The following is a 19,953-nucleotide window of genomic DNA, read 5'->3' on the forward strand; positions in this document are numbered from 1 at the left end:
GACACCAACAGAGGGCCATGCATTTATTCAGCACTCGCCTGACCATTGGACTGCCAACCATGTGGGACATGGAGACACACGATGCTCCTTGAGACTTGTGTCTAGTTTGGAAAGAAATTTCCAAGCCCCACTATCTCACTGAACTATGTGGGCATGACATGGGAGATGCCAGGAGTTACAGTACATCCTAGTCTTAAGCTGGGAAAGCACTGGGCTAACTCCATCCAGGCATATGCAGCCCAAGTGAGGGACACATGAGCTAGATAGTGGCTTGAATCCCAGAGTCAAGAAAATCTCATGTCCATACACTCTTCATTTGCTCCACAAGAGCCTGAAGAGTGTCTGTGCCCAGGTGGGTACAAGCCTGGGAGTAGAGGGTGAATGAGATCCCGGGAAGAGGGGGCTTCAAGTCTGCTCAGAGCTGGGGACAAGCTGAGTCTTGGCCTCTCCCAGTCCTACACCTGCCACCCCTCAAACACAAATGTTTCTTTCTGACACCAAGAATGCCTGGGGTGTTCATCCGGTGCTTTGTGGAAAAGAAGACATGAAGGAAATACTTTTCTTAGCACACATGTCCAATTTGAGGAAGGAGGAGACTGACACCGGACTTGGGGGCCGAGCACTGGATGTATGAAGGGCAGACCAGGTAGGGAGCAGGCAGGGCAATCCCAGAACTCAGAAGAGTAGACCATCCACAGGTCCCAATACCCAGCTAGAGTACAACGAATTCAGGAATCCTGCAATTTCATCCGGTTAATGACAGTTCATAAGGTACAAGAGGTGCCATGAGGCAAGGTCTTTCTTAAGCCTGTGCTTCCTTTCACATCTTAGAAATACTGTTGGCCTCAGGCTTGGAACAGCACCAGGCAGCCCATTGGCAGAAGAGCTGGAAGGCACGGAATGAGTGGCAGATCTAAAGGTGTAAAATGTGTGCTCCCCTCCTGCTGTGTATTGGACAAAGTGCTCCCTGCAGCATTCTTACCAGGTAGCTATGAATTGATTCCTATTTCACCGAGGAGGAAAGAGGATCACAGAGAGGAAGGTGGGACTTAATCACAGCCTGCTCACCTGAGGCTGAGCCCCACCCCTACCCCACTCCCAAGAATGTGCCAGTACTCCAGTGCTCCCCGCCATTGTACCATACACCAAGCTGGATGTCCCAGTGCCTGGGAGCCTGACCTTTACTCTCTCATTTTGCTCCCCTTCTTTGTTCCTGATAGATTTGGTCTGCCAGGATCCTGCCCCCAAGAAGAATGGAAGCTCCTCCTTTCCCCACAGAGACCCACTTTAGTCAGTTCAGAATGTGTGGCCACTTCAGAGTGCTCGACAACTTGGTCCCATGTGTGGGATGCTCATTGTCCTCCTGCTGGGAGCCAGTCAGGCAGGTATGGGCACCCTTCTGGAGAGGCCAGTGACTGCCCAACGTAGGCTGTAGGGGCAAGTGTGCCTCAGGCATTCACACCCTGGGGCTGCAGCCCAGCCCTGAGATGCGGAAGTCCAAGGACACATGAGTCCATGCATGCAGGTATCCATCCATGAGTTGCATTCTACGCTGTGGCTCTTCTCAGACTGTCCAGCCTGCCACCCCTGTGGAGGATCATGTTTGTGCCATCATCACCCATGGCAGGTGCAGAACCAGGGACTTAAGATATGGTAGAAAACACAGGGTGCAAGATGGCATACTGCCACCTGGGCACTACAGCATGGCCAGCTCCAGTTCCAGCTCAGCTTGGGACATGGTACAGAGCCAAGGCAGAGAGCAGCACATGCCAGGGACTTGGGGGCTGTGACACAGAGGTGAGAAGTTTCTTGAGTGAGTTTACTTCTTATGGACAGGAAGACCCAGAGATGGAGCCGGATGTGCAAGCACAGGGATCAGGGCAGAGGCTTCTGGAGAGGTGGAGCCAGCCTGTCACTGGCTCTGGAGGAGAATCGGCAGCAGCAGAGTGGCAGATGACAGCAGCACCAGGAAGACCCTGGGCCTGTACACTGCACCCGCATCAACCACGTCAGGAATAGGTATGTTGATTATGACAGGGGGCTTCTCCTCAGGAGGGGCTTTGGAGGGATTTGGGGCGGGGTTTACCCGCTGCTTCTCCTTGATCCAGTTGGCATAGTAGGTAGTACTGGCGAAGACACTGGGACCGATGGGACTGCGGCAGTCCCAGCTCCAGCTGGTCACTCCCACCAAGTGCCAGGCGCCTTTCAGGAAACAGACCAAGGGGCCCCCAGAGTCTCCCTGGGGGAATAGACAAGAGGGAATAGACAAGTTATTAAGGATGTGGATGGGGCAGGAGGGGCTCTTTTCCTGCCTTGCATGCATAAGCGAACAACAAGGCAGCCAGGCATCTCCTTTCTCTGTGTGAGACAATGTCAGGAACACAGGGAGCAATGTCAGAGATCACATGTGCAGGGACCACAGGAGAATGCAGAGAGGAACTGGCACCAGAGCCTTGGTCCACAGACTGCTGGAACCCACAAAAATACACAGGGGATTCCTAGGGAGTAGGACAGCTGCCCTCCACCTCCTGACAACTCTTAACCCCCGAGGAAGAAGGCACAGCCTTGAGTTCCATGCCATGACAAGCAGGCTGGTCAGCTGGGAGCACAGCTTGTGGTTTTGTACCAAGTCCACAGCCCAGCACTGTCCCCAGCCTGTGCCTTTACTACTGACATAAGGTCTCCAGTGTCTCCTCAACTCCTTGGTTGAGCTTCTTTAGAAACTTCCTTGGGGTGGTAGATGTGTTGAGGTATGGGTCCTCATACATGGCTGAGCAGAAGGTGGTAGGGGTCCGCTACCACCATGAAAGACCCCATCTCAATATGAAGGTTAGGCGCAAGAAGTTCCAGCCATGCTCTGAGTGTGGCTTGAGCCAGCGGGAGTGATATTCCAATCCCTACCCTTCAACCCCCTCCAAAAAAGCAAAAATGTACGGATTGATGGTATGTCAATTTGCAAAATCAAGGTGAAGAGCTGCTTGGAAAATGGAACTGCTGAGCCAGCGTCACCATGATGCCAATGGAAATCACTGTACACTAGGTGACACAAGATGCTAATGGCCTGGACCAAAATGGTGTAGGGAAGTTGGTAAGAAAAGGTCTGGGCTGGTCTGAGGAAGAGGAAGTCGGGGTTCAGGCAGTGTCCAGAGAACACACACACACACACACACACACACACACACACACACACACACGGGACAGAGGGTAGCTGATGCAGGACTGTGGCACTTACTCGACAGATGGACTTCTCCACCCAGGTGTCTCCAGCACATATCATGTCTTCCTGTAAAGTCACAACCTGTTCTGGTGGCGTGCCGATAGGGGGTATGAAAAACCTGCTGCAGCTGTCACTATCTATGAGGCTGACCTTGGCCTCCTGCAGCTGGAAGGGCGCAGGCAGAAAAACTGCAGGAGGAGACACAGATGTGAGCAGCTGGAGCCGCCCCTCCCCTCTAGCATGTGCTTCTCAGTGAAGGGTACCAACATCAGTACACAGGGCTGGAGACTGCATCTCTGAGATTTGCTGAGCCCAGGAGAGACAATGGGGGTCCCAGGGTGCAGGGCATGCCATGGGAGGAATGGGGATGCAGACCAGGTTGCCCACCTGGGCATGGGATTTGTGGTGGTGAGAAAGAGGAGGTACAAGCATTACAGGCCCAGGGCAGGCAGGGTGTGGGGTTGGTTCATCCTTTGCACAGAAAGAAACAACCGTAGGGCTTCCCTGAGCTCCCAGTAACCCCTGTGCTGGCTGAGTGTGCTCAGAACTGGCACAAGAAGCGATGGATGCTGGGTGACCTGGGCTGGCTGTAGTACTGGCAGAGTTGACAGGGGCCATGTGGGTTTACCAGATGACAGCTGTAAATGGCCCTGTTTAGGAATGGGTGGCTTCTGGACACATGGACTCTGATTCCAGAAGCCACCCACAGGTTCTTCCTGGGTCCACGTGGGGCAGCACAGGGTGACAAGATGATTCCCTCCTGTGCAGTGCTTGCTGTGTGTGGGCTCATACTCATTAGACTCCAGCAACGGATGCTGAAGGGCTATTGAAAATCAGCTGCTCCCTGCCCTGATGTCTTCTCCAACCCTGACCCGACTTGGAGCTGTGACTCTACACTTGGAGCTGCCTTGGACAATCCTCTTGGCCCTGTTCTTGGAGCACAGCTGAGAGGGACACTCCTCTCAGCTGTGCCAGTGCCTGGGCGGTGTGACTGACACTGGGGGTGAGGAGCAGGGATATTAATGCTGGCCTAAGCATTAAAGAAATCCTGCTTCACAATTGGTCACCAAGATCTTCTGCCAGCGTATGAGCCTCCTGATCATGCCAATATCACCTACTAATCTTATTTGGTCACAATGGTATTACACCACGTCACTCGTATTTGTTCTAGTGTGATATTCCTCTCTCCATGCAGACCACCCTCCCTCTTTGCCTTGCTGTCTACCTCTAAGAACTCACCATCCTCAGTGAGCATTCCCCAGCCACTTATCCAGCACGAGCTATTCAAGGGCAACACTGTTGCGTTATCTGGCAGGCAGGCTGGCCGGACATGAGAGTTGAAATCCACTGGGACATCCAGTTGTAGCAGGGTGAGATCACTCCCGAAGCGGTACTTCCTGTTGTAATCTTCATGGACGATGACCTTGTGGACTGTCATCTGCCGGCTGAACTTGGTGGGGTGGCTGAGCTGATTGTACCCTAGCAGGATGCGGTAGTCTGATGGGCTCCTGGACCTGTCCGTGGGGTGATCCTCTCAGTCCTGCATGCCACCCCATACCTTTATCGTCAGCCTGCCCTCCCACCCGGGCTTGGCCTGAAGGACAGGGTATCTGTCAGTTTTCTCCTTCCCCAGACTGGACATGTGTCCTGGGAGGGATATTTTCTCTATGCTGCCTCTCCCTGTAAGTCCCAGACAACAGCCACAGGCATTCTTGTTGCCAGAAAGAAACTTATAAGGGGCAGTGTAGGTGAACTGTATCCTTCATCCTGGAATGACAGAGACTCAGCTCATTCCCAGCTATGAGCAGACTGAAATCCCACAGAGGCCACCGTGGCCCTGCTCCCTCTTCCCTGAATCTCATCCTCTGCTACCAAGGTGCTTTCCACTGGGCACAGGCACTCCTCGAGTTCTTGTGGGCAAATGGAGGGAAGTATGGACATGAGGTCATTTTGTCTCTGGGACCCGAGCCACTGTCCAGTCCACATGTCCCTCACTTGGGCTCCAGTGCCTAGATACAGTTCCCCAGTGCCTCTCCAGCTTAAGCCTAGGCAGTGCTAGGACTCCTGGTATCCCCCAGGTCATGCTATCAGTGTTTGCTGCTTTGCTTGTTGGATGAGAAGTTTCACCAAGCATCTTATTTCTCTCTGTCCCCCATAGTTTGCATTCCATGGTGCCAGGCATGGGTGGGTGCTGAGTAAATTTATGGCACCAGCTCGATGTCTGAAAGTCACACATGCTTGATATTGTTTTCTCCTCTATTGAAAGTTGGCAGATTTCCCATTCTGGGGACACAGGGAGCTAAGGACCCATGCAAACACGGAACCGGTCTCATAGCCATGTGTCCCACCAGGATACATGCCATTGTCTTTGACCCTCAGTGTGTCCTTGGCTGTCACAGTGCCCAGAGGTGTTCCTACATAAGCAATTCTAAGGAAGTATCAGAAAGATCCTGCAGCTGCTCAGGTGAGCAGAGAACCAGGAAATCTCTGATGTGGCCGTTGTCAGAAGGGGTGGGTGAGCAGATGTGGCCATACCCTCCCCCAGCCCGCATCATAGATCTTCCACCCCCAACGAGGGCATCATCCTGGACTGTCATCCTAGCCCTAAGCACTGGCTACAGCTCCCTGACCCATCACGCGATCTTCAACACACACATTTGAACACCTGTTGAAGGAGAAGACATTTAACTAAGCCACAGAGGCACATTTTGAAATAAAAGCCCTAGAGGAGAAAACTGCCAAGTGCATCTAGAAGTGCCTAAAAATAAATACAGAAATATAAGAAATAAGGAAAGACAACACAGCTTCCCCAAAGAAATCCAAAAACACTTCAAAATTAGAATAGAAAGAAGAGATTGATGAAATGCCTAAAAAGGCATTCTAAAACGTCTAAAAGATTAACCAAACACACATAGAAACAGATCAATGAGATAATGAAATCTGCCCATGATGTGGATGAAAAATATTGCCAAGAGATCAAGATACTGCAGAGAAAACCTGAAACATTAGTAATGAAGAATTCGGCATGCCAAAAAGAACATACACTGAAACACCTCAGGATTGATTTGGTGATGCAGAAGGATGAATCCATAAGAGAGAAGAGAAATCTTTGGAATTATCACTGCCAGGAAAAAAAAATAAACAAGGAAAATTAGAAAAACTAAAAGTGGTGTTTGAGATCATTTACGAAGTACAAACAATATTCCTGAAAATCCATAAAATGAGTGGATTAGAAGTTGTCTTCAGAGAAACGGTAACAGAAATGGAGAAATGAAGGAACATCCAAGTACAGAAAGCATGTAAAACTACTAATAAACATCAGACACAATCTTCACCACTTTCAAAGGTAAAACACAAAGATAAAAGATAAAGGAAAAACACAATAGAAGTACCTATGTAAGAAACACCAGATTATCTTCAGTGGATCCCCAGTTAGAATGACAGCTGATTTCTCATCAGAAACCCTACAGGCTAGCAGACAATGGACAGTTCAAGTCCTAAGGGAAAGATGCTGTCGATCCAGAGTATGGTACCTAGCAACACAAATTTACTGTCAATGATGGTGAACCAAATGCCTTCCAAAATAAACAGAAATCGAATTTCTCAGCACTTATCCAGCCTTAGGAGTGCTGCCTAAGGATGCGCTACACACAGAGATTGATCATCAGTATGAAAGCAGGTGGAGGCAGAAAACCTCCTAGTCAAAGGACAAAGGAAACCCAAACCAACAACAGGAATATGTAAGGAAGAATGGTCGAATTGAGGCGTTACTTACCAATCATAAGAGTGGGTGTAAATCTAAATTCTTCAATGAATACAGACTGGCTAAAAGGATAGAAAATAAGGCGCATCTATTTTCCGCCTAGAAGAAACACAAAACAGTAACAACGACACACAGTGAATGTGTTACGATGGAAAAAGGCATCATGCCAACAGAAAGCAAAGCTGAGCAGATATAATCACATTATAATCACTCAAAGTAGACTTTAACACAGAAACTATTGAAAGAAACCAATGTTACATCAGAGATGTGACTACAGGGAATGTATGTGGTTCCAAGGCCTGGGAACTTGCTTTTTAAAACAACTGTAGTGGATCTAAAAGAAGACACAGATTCCAATGTGGTAATAATGGGGCATTTTAGCACCTCTCTTTCAGCAAAATAAACGTAGCTGGGACTTACTGAAATAAGCCAGAAAACAAAAAGATTATAAGCTTCCTCTGACATGTATCGTACTAGAGAACACACACACACAAAAATGTGTAACAATGAACAGTCCCTTTGGGATATGATTGTCATTTTTAGCCTTTGGGTAAAATACTCCTGTGGTTAACACACTCCAGTGGAGGTGTGATTTTGTAATCTTCTTTTTAAATATTTATTTATTCATATTGGAATTGACAAAAGAGGAGAGATAGAGAGAAAGGTGTTCAATCCACTGCTTCACTTGCCAAGTGGCCACGATGGCAGAGGCTGTGCTGCTGGTAGCCATTTGTTTCTTCTGGGTCTCCCATGTGGGTGCAGGGTCCCCAGGCTTTGGGCCATCCTCTACTGCTTTCCCAGGTCACAAGCAGGGAGCTGGATGGGAAGTGGAGCAGCCAGGACATGAACCGGTGCCTGTATGGGATAATGGTACTTGGAGGTGGAGGATTTATCCAGTTGAACTATCAAGTCTGGCCTGTCTTCTGACTATTGAAGTTGTTGATATTGTGAGTAGTGGCCACTTAAGCCCACAGATATAGAATGGATTATTGTGATGGTACAAATACTGTGGAAGACATGGGAGAGAGGCAAGACAAGGAAGGGAGGGAAGAGTGTCGGTGGAGCAGGGGAATAAGAGAACTGCAATTGTATTCTAGGAACTGGGTGTACTAAACATAAAATCTGTTCTCTATGTATAATAAAAAATTCAAGATTTGGAGAATGTTTCCATTTAGCTGTTTCAATCTGATGGGCATGTCTGTCATTACAACTAAGTAAGTTCAGTATGAGAGGAGAAGATTGGGGCGGTGTGCCCTCAGAGAGTGAGGGGGGACAAAATGTGACACAGACATGGGCATCAGATGATGTACATGGATGACATTCAGCTAGAGGGACCACTGGGGCCAAGGTGGGCACCAGCCCATACTAAGACACGCGCAAAAGCACCATATCCCAGAGCAAGCCTCCAAGGACAAGGCTGGGACACCAGCCACCCCTGCTTTCCTACCACCTTTCCTAGCAGCTACTGGTCCCAAGGGGGGCAAAGATGTACCTTTGGAAACAGTGAGCTGCAGAGAGTACCCAGTTGTTGGAGATGAGGGTGGCTCCGCAGATGTGCTGCTTGCTGTAAAACAGGCTGGCTTGCCACGGCCACCGTTCTGGTCCTGCTGCCTGGCCACCAAAAATCTTCCCTGTGACTCTGCTCCTCCCGCATACTGTGGGGACAACATCAGCAATGAGCTCCCTCCAGACCCGGTCTCTGTTCCCAAAGCTGAAATGACAGAGCTCACGTGCACAGGGGAGCACACCAGCTCCACCCTGCAGAGGTCCACCACCAGGTGGCCAGGGCCAGCCTCCCTGTGCCCTGAGAGCATGGCAGGAGCTGAGGGCTGACAGCAGGGACACCACTGTGACCCCATCCATCAGCTGTATGCAGGAACCATGCAGGTGAAGAGGAAGTGAGGGTCCCTGTCAGTAGCAGAGAGAGAAATTCAGCCTTTGGCTTGAGTTTCCAGACCCAGTGGGAAGGGATCTCAGGTTGTGGGAGGGGAGAGGAGGTTTGGGGTACAGGGGATCTGGGCAATATCTGGGTCCCGACAGCTGGCCTTCAGCCATCCACCTCTGAGGGCTCTTGGAGACACACATGGTCCTGCTGAGGCTGTCCTGGTTAATGTACCAGGTGAGGGGGAGGAGGAGGTGGAAGTGGGAGGAGCAGAGGTCCAGGGCCGACACTCCTCCCCTGGCATTCATGTGCTGTTGCCCACTTACCCGCAGCCAAGTTCTGATTGTTCTTGTTGGACGGCTTGGGTTGGGCGCTCAGCGGTGGGAGGCGCAGCCAGAGCAGGAGGGCGGCCAGTGCGCAGGCCCCTTGCCGGCCTAGCCCTGAGCGCCCCCTCCTGCTGCCTCCCATCCTGTCCGATGGCTTCTCCTGGCCCAATGAAACGCCCAGTGTGCTCGCGGTCAACAGCGCGTCACGGAGAAACCGCCTCTGTCTGGTTGGTGGTTATTCCCGAACGCTAGTAGAAGCTACAGAAAACCCCAGCCATGGTGAGGCAAGTGTGCTAGGGCACTCTGCTCCCCGGAGGAGAGTTAGGTTGCCCCCAGGCCCAAGACAGCAGAATGACCTCAGGGGCATCTTGTTTCAAGGAGCCCAGGTTGCTGTCTGGAGGAAAATTAGAGGGATTGTGCAAAAAATGATGGATATCTAGGGATGTACAGCCGCAGTCAGCTGATGCTGATGTCATATCATTGAGCCAATTCTTTCCGTTTATTTCCATGACCCCTATAGCCTCATGGGCATCTGCCTGATCCCCAGCTGCAGCAGGGTCTTGTCAGACACCCTATGGCTCACCCAGTCTGTCCAGTATTCCACCATCAACAAGGAATTGTCCTCCATACGGGCTCCTCTCAGACTCCAAAGCACTGTATGGCTCATAGGCAGTGGACCCAATCCTGCTCATCCCAGCCACCATCCAGCCTCCAATGGCTCAGGTCCTTCCCACATTCACAATGTGTGCTCCATGGGTGGAATCCCAGACTCCATTCCTCCTATTGTAGTGCTGCCTCACCACCCCAATCCCACATGTGGGTAGTTCTCCTTCTACATGTTACAGTCTTGTGTTGTTGGTGCCCTGAATCTGGTGTGGATGAGCCTCCTGGCTGGGATTCCTTGATCCTGAGTCTAGCTCTTCTGTGCAATTCAGTTACTGACATTCTCAAAGAAGGGAACAGAGAGAGAAAGTGTTACTGCTTCTTAGCAGTCTTCATTTGTATTTTAAAGCTATTTTTCTTTCAAAGAAATTTGATCGACTCTCAAGTTGCATAACAGGTGAAGCCAGCATCTAAACTGCGAACATACATATGGATTTCTGTTGGAATCTCAGCTGCTCCACTTCCAGTCCAGCTCCTTCTTACATGGCTGGGAAAGCAGTGTGGAAACCCAAATACCATGTGGAAGACATAGAAAAAATCCTTGGCCAAAACTTCTGATTGACTCTTGCATTCATTTAGGTTGTGAACCAGTAGATGGAAAATTTCTCTCTTACTCTTTCTCCCTAACCCTAACTCTTTAACAGTCAGTGAAACAGAGAGAGACCTTCTAAGGCACTAACTCTTAGGAAGCCACTATTACTAGCTATATAATTCATCAGTAGGAAAATGATCATAGTACCACAAAGAGATAGGACTTCTCTGCTCTGGGATGGTTAGAGAAAAATAGGTAGAAAAACCAAAAAGAAAGTACTTTCTTGAGGCATTGAAATGGGCAATCTTAAAAAATGTGAGGAGATGTTGAAGAATTTGATTATAGCAAATGAGAAAATGACATTGATTGATGGTAGGGAGGAAGAGCTAACCATGAAGATGATGATGGTGGTGATAATGATGATGATGATGAATGCTCACTCACTTATCACCTTGTTTGATGCATCACATTCTTCACCACCATCATCATCATCCTCCCCTTCAACTTCCTCATCACCATCACTAGCTCAACACCATCATCAAAATCCCGTCCTCCTGTCAGCATTGTTCTCCTCTGTTTCACTGTCATCACAATCACCATGTCAAATTTCCCTCCCTGTCAGCATCTTCATCATCACTCCCAACACAGTCTTCCACACCACTACTACCAGCATTCTCACCATCTGCTGCACACCATCATCACTATCTGCCACCAACAGCATTTCACACAAACTTTAGTCCTTAGTCATCATTGGGATCATCACTGTCACCTTCAGTGTCAGCATCATCAGCCATTTCAAAATAACCAACATGGTGAACATCGCCATCCTCATTACCACAGTCATCATCATCCTTACTGTCATCAGCATGACCCTCTTCATCATCAGCATCACCCACATCAGCACCATCCTCACCACCTCCCCATCATCAGGTGATGGACAGAAGAGTGCCTGCACACAGCTGACCCAAAGTCCCATTCTCCCTGTGCCATTCCCCAGGGCCAGTTGTCCTGCACTGTCTTCAGGTGAGGCTGCCTTGGTCATCAGCCACACCTGGCTAGTGTGTCCCAGCCCACTCCCCACCCAATGGCACTCAGATTCTGCTGCATCTCCCTGGCTCCTCAGACTTCCAAACCCACCATGTTCTGTCCACTCAATCCAGCATCCCTACAACATTCTCGTTCTACACCAAGGGCCACATGGAAAATGTGAAAATTACTCTTTCAAGCTTTCATGGAAATTGAGGTAAAAGGTGCATAGTGTCAAGTTGCCATTTAGCCATAACTCAGGGTTTTTTTTATGGGCAACAGTATCAGCACCTTCCATTGCTGTACAGCTGTATAGAGTGCTGTATACCACCACCACATAGCTCTGGAATGTTCTCCTCCCACACTGACATTTGATGCGCAGGCTACATGAACTCCCTGACCTCCTTTCTGCCCCCCCTGGCTCACACACCATGGAGACAGAATTGTGTCTATTGGAGGCTGGCTGTTTCACTTAGCATACCACCTTTAATGCTGAGCCACGCACTGGCATGTCACAGACTTTTACTCTTTTAGAAGACAATATATGGCCAGTGTGTGGGCATAGTGAGTTAAGCCACTGACTGCAACGCTGACATTTCAGATTGACTGCTGTTCATGTCCCAGCTGCTCCACTTGCTATCCAGCTTCCTGCTGATGGACCTGGGAAAGCTTCAGGGACGTCTTATGTGTCTGGGCTCCTGAACACACATAGAGGATCCAGAGATACTGCAGGCTGATGACATAATCCTGGACCAGTCCCAGGAGTTGTGGTCATTTGGGGAGTGAACCAGTTCATCAAATACCTCTCTCTCTATCTGCCTTTGCTTTTCTGCCTCTCTGTAACTTTGCATTTCAAACACAGAAACAAACCAATAAATAAATACAGATTTTTAAAAGAACATATACGCCATTGTTACCACCTGTTCGGTAGCCATTTGTGCATTCCAACCACTTGAGTGACTTCCTCTTCCTGGCTATTAAGAAAATTTCACTGTGAAAATGCATGTGCAAACTCTTTTCCTGAGCCTTCTTCCAGTTTCCTATGTCTACCTGTGGAAGAAAAATTCCTGATCTCTTTGAAATTGTGCATGTAATTTCTAGAGGAAGCATGATTTTTTTTCAGAAGCTGCAATATTCTTTGTTATTTTTAAAATTTGAAAATTTAACCCTGTTAAATTTTTGAATGGTCTGTTTACATTTTTTAGGATTCCCATTTCAATCCCCCCCCCAACCCACATTATTTTTCTTTCTTTCCTTCCTTTTGATTCTAATCTTCATAGTGCTAAGAAGTGCTGTTTCCTTGAGGTTTGGTGATGACTTTGCTGTTGATGGATGCTATAAGTTACATAACTTCTCTTAAGAAGTTGTGAGGGCACCTTGCTCAAGGTCAGAGAATCCACACAGGGAGAAACCCTCTGCATGTAATGAATGTGGAAAGGCATTTAGTTGTTATGCCTTCCTGGTTGAACATATGAGAATTCACATCAGAGAAAAACCCTGTCAGTGTAATCAATGTGGAAAAACCTTCAGTAGACGCCTAGCTCTTACTCTGCATCGAATAATTCACACAGGCAAGAAGCCCTTCAAATGCTGTGAATCTTGGAAGACTTTTGGCTCTGCCTCACACCTTAATCAACATCAAAAAAATTCATACAGGAAAAATGTCCTAATAAATGTGGAACCCTTTTAGAACTGACTCAGAACTGACACTGCAGCATTCATGCTGGAGAGAGACCAGCTGATTGCACTAAAAGTGGGAAAGCCTTCAACGATGCTTTAGTTCTTATTCACCATAAGAGAAGTCATGCAGAAGAGGAAACCCTGTGAATTCAATGAATGTGGGAAAGCCTTCAACTGTGGCTCATGTCTTAATCTGCACCACAGAGTTCATACTGGAGAGAAACTCTATGAATGTAATGAATGTGGGAAAGCTTTCCATTGAATGTTGTCTCTTAGGCTATGCCAGAGAATTCATGCTGGAGAAAAACCCTATAAATGTAATAACTTTGGGAAATTTTTTATTTGTGCTTCAGCTCTTAGATGGCATGAGAAACTTCATAATAGAGAAATCATCTGATTATAATGAACGAAGGAAAGAAAATACTTAGTCACCCCTCCATTTTATGTAGGATCAGTGAATTGTTTTTAGTTAGTGATTCTATGAATGTAGTACATATAGAGAAACCCAATTTTCGTAAACATCCGTTATGTGGAATAGACAGAGTTGGAGACATTTCTTCTTGATCTGTTCTTTATCCCTATCTTTGCCATCCTCAATACATACATGTGATTATAATGAAACTTAATTCAGAAAAACAGTGGATTGGTCACCCAAAGGTCAATTATTCCACTGACCAATTGATAAAACCCCTTGGGTATTTTATGAGTAGTAAGATTTTTCCCTGGGATTGAGGATTTCAAGGGTTCAGTAAGTCCAATAGTCTTTTGCCACCCACTGAGGAAAGCCTTCCTAAAGACAAATCAAATTCATAGGAAAATGGACTTGAGAGACAGAAATGTGATCCCACTGATCTCCTGGAGCCAGCCAAACTTGATGCATAGTCCTTTTTGATTTTTATGATCCAGTAAATTTCCTTTTTATTTTTGCACAAATTAAATTAGCTTTTTCCTCTTGGAATTAAAGCACCAACTTATCCTATGTTTACTGTATCTGTGAGAAACCTTTAATCTTTTATATGATATATTTGGTTATACTAAAAATAAATCTTATGACATAATAAATACATTCAGCTTTCATAAACTTGGTGAATTATTTCATTTTATTTCCTGATGGAAACTGATGTTTATTATTATGATTTACGTCATGTATAAATATTTTAAAATTCACCCAGTAAAATTTTTAAAATACTTTTCCTTAGGAGTTAAACGTACTTGTACGTGGATTATTATAGAAGAAATGGAAAGCTAAGAGAATAATGAATCCAGCATTTAGTGAATGACTCTCCATGTTGAAGAAATAATTTTCGTTGTCAAGTATTGATTAAGCAGACAGTATAGCAGCATATAAGAAGACAGGATTCTAAATGAAACCTTTTGTGGGTTGCCTAGAAACATGGATTATAGATGCCAGATAGAAACGTTGATATTAGAAAGAAGAATGAGCCCTTTCTCATAAATTATAAACAGTTGATGACTGAAATTTTTAGATAATAGATCATTACCATTACTCAGAGTAATGAGAAAGGGGAGGACGTATAATAAAATATTTCTATGAGTAGTAAATCTAAATGGGTGTTGTAAACAATGGTCTTGCCCACACTCTCCAACCCTTGACTATTCCCACCCTGATGAACTTTGTAAACATCATCAAAACTAAAATTTTTTAAAATCTTAAAAAAAAAAAAAGAAGTTGTGTTGGAAGCTCCCACTGCATGTGAGTGTATGTGTGTCCTTCTCTTTCTGATTCTCTTGCCTTTGTCTTCATATGTTTTAAAAATTTTATTTATTTGAAGAGCAGGGTTAGAGAAGGACAAATGAAAGAGATCTGCCATTTGCTGGTTTACTCCCCTGATGACACAAAAGGTGGAACTGAGCCAGTCAGAATCCAGGAGTTGGGAACTTCATCTGGGGCTCCCATGTGGATGTAGGGGCTTTTCCACTGCTTTCCCACTTAGACTGGACTAGAAGTGGAGCAGTTGAGATTCCAATAGTGTCGATATAGGATGCTGGAACTGTATGTGGCGGCTTAACCTGAAAAGCCATATCACCAGCCCCTCAAATAAACTTTTAAAATAGGTTTTTAAGGGCCCTTTGATGGCCTAGTGGTTAAATCCTTGCCTTGCATGCTTGGGATGCCATGTGGGCATCGGGTCCAGTCCCAGCTGTTCCTCTTCCTATCCAGCTCCTTCTTTGTGGCCTGGGAGGGCAGTGGAAGGTCCAAGACTTGGGACCCTGCACCTTCGTGGGAGACCCAGAGGAGATCCTTAGCTCCTGGCTTCGGGTCAGCTGAGTACCAGCCATTGTAGAGCCCCCCCCACTGGGAGAGTGGACCAACAGGTGAAAGATCTCTCTTTCGGTCTCTGCTCTTTGTGTATCTGCCTTTCCAATGAAAATAAAAATTAAAATAAAAAACTTTTAATATACAGGTATTAAACATACAAAAATAAAGACTGTTAAGAAGTAGTAACACTTTATCTTCACTCTCTTCATTAAGAATGTCAGTAACTGATGCGCAGGGAAGACCTGGGCTAAAGAACAAAGGATCCCAGCCAGGAGTCTCATCCATACCAGACTCAGGGCACCAAGACTGCACCTCGGAGAAGATGGACTCCCTACATGTGGGCTTGGGGTGGTGAGGCAGCAGTACACAGGAGGAGAGTCTGGGGAGCAGGCAGTGGGCTCGCATTTTGGATGCGGGGAGGACTGGGGCCATTGGAGGCTGGAGACCAGGCTGGGGTAGGTAAGATAAATACCCACTGCTAGTGACCCAACTAGTGCCCAGTTCAACGAACAGTGGGAGGGACCAGTATAGGGGAGGACAGCAGTTCCCGGTTGAGTGTAGGATGCTGCGAGCCCGCGACTGCCATGAAGGTGTGACATGACCTGCTGAAGCTTATAACCAGGCAGTTGCCCGTAAGATCAAAAGAAACTCGGAAACAAATGGAAACGATTGAAGGGTATGGCATAGCTGATGACAGCTATACATCCCTTGGCGATGTCACGGCTGCCGCAAAGATTTTCCCCAATTCTGCACTTACCCAATCTGGGGTCCTTGGAGCCAGGAGCCCCTTGAGGCCATGGTTGCCACCTGGCACACTTGCCTTGCCATTGCTGAAGACCTCCTCCTGTTCCACCCGGGGCCTCATAACAACCAACCACTAGGCAGAGGCGGTTTCCAAGCACCGTACTGTTGACCGCGAGCACATTGGACGCTCGCTCGGGCAACAGAAGCCATAGGGCAGGATGGGAAGGAATGGGAGGGGGCACTCAGGGCTAGACCGGCAAGGGGTCTGCGCACTGGCCCTCCTCCTGTTCTGCCTGCGCCTCCCATCACTGAGCGCACAGCCGTCCAATCAGAACAACCAGAACCTGGCTAAGGGTGAGTGGACACGACCTGGGCAGGCTTGGGTGGAGGGGCAGGCCCCAGACACTCTCATGTCACGCTCCCTCTGTACTCCACCTGACCCGACATTAGCCAAGAGGACCTCAGCAGAGCCCCGTGCGTCTCTAGGAAGTGTCAGAGGTCGGTGGCTGCAGACCACTGGGGGTACCCGGATTTACCCTGACAGCATTTAACCCAAACCTCCACTCCCCAATCCTCAGTGCGCTTCCTACCTGGATGTAAAACCCCAGGCCAAAGCCTGAGATTTCTCTCTGCTGGTTCACTAGGAGTTGCTCTCCTCCTCTTTATCAGCATGGGTTCTGCATACTGGTGTGAAAGCAAGTCATGATGGTGTGCCTGTTGTGAGCCTTCAGCTCCTGCCATGCACTCAGGACACAGTGAGACTCAGAGCACCCACACTGTGGATACGTACAGTTGAGGCTGGAGTGCTTCCTGCCTCTTGGCTACACAGGTGGATTTTTGTCACAAGGGCTGTATCACTTTAGCCTGGGAACTGAGATCAGGGCCCAAGGGAACTCCTAAGAACCGTGATGCAGACTTTTGGGGACAATCAGGTCTGGTATCTGGGACGTGGGCACCTCATTGTTCCTGCTGTTCCCCACAGAATGCGGGAGGAGCAAAGCCACAGGGAAGATCTTTGGTGGCCAGGCAGCAGGACCAGAACGGTGGCCGTGGCAAGCCAGCCTGGTTTACAGAGGTGGGCACACCTGTGGAGCCACCCTCATCTCCAGCAGCTGGGTACTCTCTGCAGCTCACTGCTTGCAAAGGTACATCTTTGCCCCCCTTGGGACCAGTAGCTGCTGGGAAAGGTGGTAGGAAAGCAGGGGTGGCTGGTGTCCCAGCCTTATCCTTGGAGGCTTGCTCTGGGATATGGTGCTTTTGCAGGTGTCCTAGAATGGGCTGGTGCCCACCTTGGCCCCAGTGGTCCCTCTAGCTGAATGTCATCCATGCACATCATCTGATGCCTGTGCCTGTGTCACATCTTGCCCTTCATCTCTCACTCTGAGGACATACCACCTCCAACCTTTACCCCCAACATTGGTAAGCCTTGCTGGATGTAGTGGCTGTGTCACAGGCATGCACGTCACATTTCAATAGATAAATGGAAATGTTTTCCAAAGTTAGAAATTTTTATTAATATTAACACAATGGATTTTATACATTTCGTAGGAGGTTCAGTTCCAAGAAGATCATTCACACTCCCCTGCTCTCCACAATGTGCCCCTCCACTTCCTGCCTTCTGTCTCTTCAACAATACTTAGTCATAATGTTAGTCAACCCATCTTCATTCATAGGCTTAATTTACAGCAAGCACTCTATGCTACAAGTGAAAAGTACACAAGACCACATTTCCACTGGAGTACAAACGGGACTACAGGCAACAATCATATCTCAAAGGGGCTACGTATATATATGTATAATTTTTGGCTCTCTCTTGGCTGCCACGTATCAGAGAAACATGATATTGGTCTTTTTGAGACTGGCTGATATTGCTAAGGGTAACGGCTCCAAGACACATCCATCTTGTTGCGAAAGACAAGATTTCCTTCTTTGCATGGCTGAGTAGTGTTGCAGTCATCAGTTGATGGGCAAGGGGTTGGACTCCATAGCTTAGCTATTGTGAATGGAGCTGCAATAAGCATAGTGGTACAGATAACTCCCTCGCAGGCTAATTCCATCCCATACAGATATATTGCCAGGAGTGGGACGGCTGGGTCATATGGTAGACCTGTTTTCAGATTTCTGAGGAATGTCTACTGTCTTCTACAATTGTTGCACCAGTTTATATTCCCATCAACAGTGGATCAGGGTACCTTTTTGCCTGTATCCTCACCAGCATATATTGTTTTCTGATTTCTGTGCTATAGCCATTCTAACTGGGTGAGATGAAACTTCAATGAGGGAATTGAATTTCCCTGATGACTATTTATCCTAAATATTTTTCACATGCTTGTTGGCCATTTATATTGCATCCTTTGAAAAAAGCTTGTTCATGTCCTTTTCATGTTTCTTTTGTTTGAGGTTTATTTATGTTTATTAGAAAGGCAGATTTACAGAGAGATGGTGTAACAGAGAAAAAATTCTTCAGTCTGCTGGTTCACTTCCCAAGGGGCCACAACAGCTGGGTCTGAGCTGATCAGAAGCCAAGAACCAGGAGCTCCCTTCTGGTCCCCCACATGGATGTAGGTTCCCAAAGTCGTAGGTCATCCTTTGCTGTTTTTTGATGCCACAAGCGGGGAGCTGAATTGGAAGTGGAGCAGCTAGAGTGTGAACCAGTGCCCACATGGTCGCTGGTCCATGCAGGGTGATGATTTAGCCACTAAGACATTGCTGGAGTGTACCTGTTTCTGAACTTGTTTTATTATTGTTGGGTTTCATGAATGTTTTTTTCCTTCAGCATAGAAATCTTCCATCAGTTGCATTGTTTGCAAATATTCCCACCCGTTCTGCTGGTTGTCTCTGCACTTTTTTGCAAGTTTCCTTTGCAGTGTAGAAGCTTCTAAGTCTGATGTCATCCCATGTACTTATTTTTGTTTTAATTGCCTGTGCTTTTGGGGTTTCTTCCAAGAGTCTTTATACCTGTATCTCGCTGTATTTTCCTCTGTTAAATGATGTTATCATTTGAGTTGATTTTATAGGAGCCTTCAAGTTAGAGTCTTGTTTCATACTTCTGCACATAGAGGTCAAATTTTCCCAGTACCATTTGTTCAAGACACTCTTTCTCCCTGGAATGACTTCAACTATCTTGTCCAAAAATACTTGGCCATAGACGTGTGAGTTCCTTTCTGAGATTATAATCTGTCCCATTGACCTTCATAAGCCAGAATTAGGCTGTTTTGATTATAACTGCCCAGTAGGAAACTTTGAAGACTGATATGGTGATGCCTTCATCTTTGTATTTGTTGCTTACGATTGCCTGAGCTATTTGGGGCTTCTCATGCCACCTAACAACTTTAGCATCATTTGTTTTCTTCCAGTTCTGAGAAGAGTGTTGTTGGTATTTTGACTGGGATCACACCGACTCCTTCAAGTATTTTTGGTAGTCCAGACATTTTGATGATTCTACTTCTTCCAAGCCACAAACATAACCAATGTTTCCATTTTTAAATATCTTTTTCTAGTTCTTTCTTTAATGTTTTCATTTTTTTTGTTTAGAGATCTTTCATATCCTTAGTTAAATGTCGCTCAAGACTTAAAATATTTTGTTGCTATTGTAAATGGGACTGATCTTACAAATACTTTCTTGGCTCTGGCATGTGTGGGTATAAAAAGAATACTGAATGTTGTGTGTTGATTTTATATCGTGCAGCTTTACCAGACTCTCTTAGGAGTTCCAATAGTTTCTTAGTGAAGTCTTTTGGTTCCCCTGTATGCAAGATCACATCATTAGCAAAGAGGGATAATTTGGATTCCTCCTTTCCAATTTGTAACACTTTGAGCACTTTTTCTTGCCTGATGAC

The 19,953-nt window shown here is 47.0% G+C and overlaps 1 protein-coding gene across 1 annotated transcript; it reads right to left on the reverse strand.

Moving 5' to 3' along the window:
* Nucleotides 1-1,912: 1,912 nt before the first annotated feature.
* Nucleotides 1,913-9,330, reverse strand: LOC121155703 (serine protease 40-like). Its single transcript, XM_040979163.1, has 4 exons — nucleotides 9,189-9,330; nucleotides 4,457-4,696; nucleotides 3,233-3,405; nucleotides 1,913-2,239 (listed from the first exon to the last, which is right to left on the reverse strand). The coding sequence occupies exons 1-4, from the start codon at nucleotides 9,328-9,330 to the stop codon at nucleotides 1,913-1,915; spliced, it is 882 nt and encodes a 293-aa protein (XP_040835097.1).
* Between the last annotated feature and the right edge of the window lie 10,623 nt (nucleotides 9,331-19,953).

This window comes from Ochotona curzoniae, unplaced genomic scaffold, assembly GCF_017591425.1.
Source record: "Ochotona curzoniae isolate NIBS_2020 unplaced genomic scaffold, NIBS_Ocur_1.0 contig_3037, whole genome shotgun sequence".
In the NCBI taxonomy this organism is placed as follows: Eukaryota; Metazoa; Chordata; class Mammalia; order Lagomorpha; family Ochotonidae; genus Ochotona; species Ochotona curzoniae.